General features: G+C 43.9%; 1 protein-coding gene across 1 annotated transcript; it reads right to left on the reverse strand.

Moving 5' to 3' along the window:
- Window positions 1–307: 307 nt before the first annotated feature.
- On the reverse strand, window positions 308–1,458 carry LOC148036305 (uncharacterized). Its single transcript, XM_087678915.1, has 2 exons — window positions 1,330–1,458; window positions 308–1,203 (listed from the first exon to the last, which is right to left on the reverse strand). The coding sequence occupies exons 1-2, from the start codon at window positions 1,394–1,396 to the stop codon at window positions 308–310; spliced, it is 963 nt and encodes a 320-aa protein (XP_087535041.1). The 5' UTR covers window positions 1,397–1,458.
- Window positions 1,459–2,964: the final 1,506 nt, after the last annotated feature.

Here is a 2,964-nt window from a genome sequence, read left to right on the forward strand (position 1 = left end):
TTTTCTGGCAGTCCTGGCAGTTGAAACAAAAAGAAAGATAATTGTTGCGTTTAGGCATGCAATATAATGACTAAACGATGGCTTCATTACGCTCGTGCACAAGAAGAGCAGGACACGTACACTATGAATGTTTTACCTTCCAAAGATGGAACAACTTGAGTGCTAGTGATTATAAGAAGACTAAATCAAATGGGTAATTTGATACTCTTAATCAGAGCGCAATCCAAAAAGAAAAGTAAAAACTCATAAGGCAGGCTGGACAAAAAAGCAAGAAGACCTGGAAACATCATGAGGCCGGGCACTGCCTTCAAGCGTCCAATAGGGGCGGCGCTGCAGCTGGGGAGCCTGAAGGACTACCCGTAATCACATGATGATGATGATGGGGGTGAGGATGATGGCGATCAGGACGGGGGGTGGCTGGGGAAGGGGAAGGGCTGCTAGTAATGACATGATGATGTGGATTGTGAAGATGGCCGTGAGGATGGAGGCCCGCCGGGGAAGGGAAAGGGCTGGTAGGAATCACATGATGATGATGGGGATGCAGGTGAGGATGGCGAGCTGGATGGGGGGCCGCTGCGGAGGGGGGAGGACTGCTAGTTATGACATGATGATGATGATCGTGATGATGAGGATGGGGGGCCGGGCTCGGGGAAGGCAGCCGGTGGTGGTGCGGGTGGTGGTGATGGTGGTGGTGGTGATGATGGTGGTGGTGGTGGTGGTGGTGACGACGACGACGATGCTCAAGCTCATGCGGATGAGAAGAAGAAGGAGAAGGAGAGAGAGAGGATGATGTGTACCCGTCGCCGTGATGATCAGAAGAAGAACGAGAAGGAGAACTAGGCGGGAGAGAGCACGACGTATCGCCCTCGCCATGATGACAAGGAGAAGGGGAGAGAGAGGATGGCGTATCGCCATCGCCTTGATGAGGATAACCAGGATAATGAAGACCCGGCGAATGGTGGTGGTGGTGACGCGCGGGAGCCAGTGCGGGGCTGACGATCACTGGCCACGAGCTGGTCGGAGGATCAGTAGCAGTAGCTGGACTCCATGTTATTGGCGCCGCTGCATCTCCAGCTGGTAATACGTCTTTTTGATTTGGATGCACTGGGGCGTTTTGATGATTTGGCGCAATTGGGGCTTTTCGATGGGTATGCGTCAGAAAGATATTCCAAAAACTAAAATGAGCTTCTGCCGATGCAGCTCCTGATCATCATCAATGGTCCATACAAACAAAAACGCTCATGATTAGGGATACAGCGAAAATAACTCCTGCAAATGAAAGAGGGAGGGAGAGAGAGAGAGAATGTGTGTGTGTGTGAGACAACGTACCGAAGGCAACGACAAGCGTCACGAGAAGCAAGCTCGAAACAGCAATACCGCCCCGGCTGTGAGCCATCGGGCAGGATGATGTCTATCAGAAGGATGGCGAACGCCGGTCAGAATCAGGAATAGACTTGCGTGTCGCTGGACTCTTCTTATATAGAGATAGCCAAAGTCGCCATACGATGAAACAAGTCGGACTTTATGCATTTCCAAACCCTAGGACGGTTCAAGCTGTCAAGGACAAAAGTCCGACACATCACTGTATCTTCTTGCACTATGAAGATGCTCACATGATTGAATACTTATTGCTGATGTAGAACTTTAGTACACAAGCTTATTAAGATTGCAAGGACATCGACACTACTTAACATGTATACGTCCTCACGAAAAAAAAAGGGTTTAAAACAAGAGAGATGTAAGAGTCCTGAAATTACAAAATAATGTTTAAAGTAAAAGGTCTCGATGTTCACTCTCATCCGTAATGAGATCAACTATCTAGTTGGATGTTCAATCTCATCCACAATGAGATCAACCCTTATCAAACTAACTAGTCCAATGTCCATACCAATATCTGGACCTACACACAAATGAATCTTCTTCTAGTATCGTTGCTATCCTCATCATCATTATCATCAGCAATGGCTATAGGATCATCTTTATATAGAATGGCAATATCACAATTTGTGTTTCATGTAATGCGATCATAATTAGATAAGAGTGATTAATAAGACAAGCATGATAATTTTACAAAATTAATAATGAGAATATCAACAAGATATTATGTATACTTACCTTTGGCAAGCATCCTCGAGGGTGCTCTCATCTCATTGTCACGATATCCACCCTATTTTTTCTTTCTACTTTCTCCATGTCCCAACATGGCCAATCCACATCCAGATCATGTAGCAAGGCTTTTAATGTGGAGGACATGCAACACTTTTTCCATTGCATGTGCAAAACACCACTCTCTCCTTGTTTCTTCTTTCCTTTGCATCCTCATACATCACTACCCATTGACTCATCAGATCACTATTGAGCACACAAAAGGTGTTCGTCTTTTGATGCAAATCTAGATCTATTATCTTGCTACATTCTCTTTCTTTGCCCACAATAGATGTCATCCTTAAGTCTTCCTTATGACTCCATAATCATGGGAGGGAAGAATTGACTTAGGCAAGAAATTTTGAGATGTACAGAAGTAATTATTGCATCAACTAAGCTTCCACCATGCTACCTTTCAATGTTGCATTTTACCTCATAAAATCCTTATAGATTTTCATGAAGTGCTCTGGAACCTCAATCAAGTGATCTCATATGCTAGTCGTCACATTCATGAATATATGCATAGGATTTAGAAGCTCGTTGATTTGTGGGTCTAACAAGATAGTCAAAATAATATAAAGTACTCGAATCAAAAATACATAATGCATATTAAAGAGGCCATACATTACACTTAATTACTATATAACTAATAATTTTAGGTCTTATCCACTCATGCCATGTAGGGGAGGATGTCTATGTGACTTCATATATCATTCTAATATCCAATGGATATTGGAATGTCTATGTAGGGGAGGGTGTCTATGTGACTTCATATATCATTCCAATATCCAATGGATCATAATCGATTATCGTGGAACC

Source organism: Lygodium microphyllum, chromosome 5, assembly GCF_053477565.2.
Source record: "Lygodium microphyllum isolate KBCC chromosome 5, Lygodium_microphyllum_v1.1.10, whole genome shotgun sequence".
Taxonomy (NCBI): domain Eukaryota; kingdom Viridiplantae; phylum Streptophyta; class Polypodiopsida; order Schizaeales; family Lygodiaceae; genus Lygodium; species Lygodium microphyllum.

Coding starts and splice junctions, on each gene's coding strand:
- LOC148036305 (XM_087678915.1), bottom strand. CDS start 1,396: ATGGCTCACAGCCGGGGCGGTATTGCTGTTTCGAGCTTGCTTCTCGTG. Junction 1,204..1,329: donor GACGCTTGTCGTTGCCTTCG/GTACGTTGTCTC, acceptor GATGATGATCAG/GAGCTGCATCGGCAGAAGCT.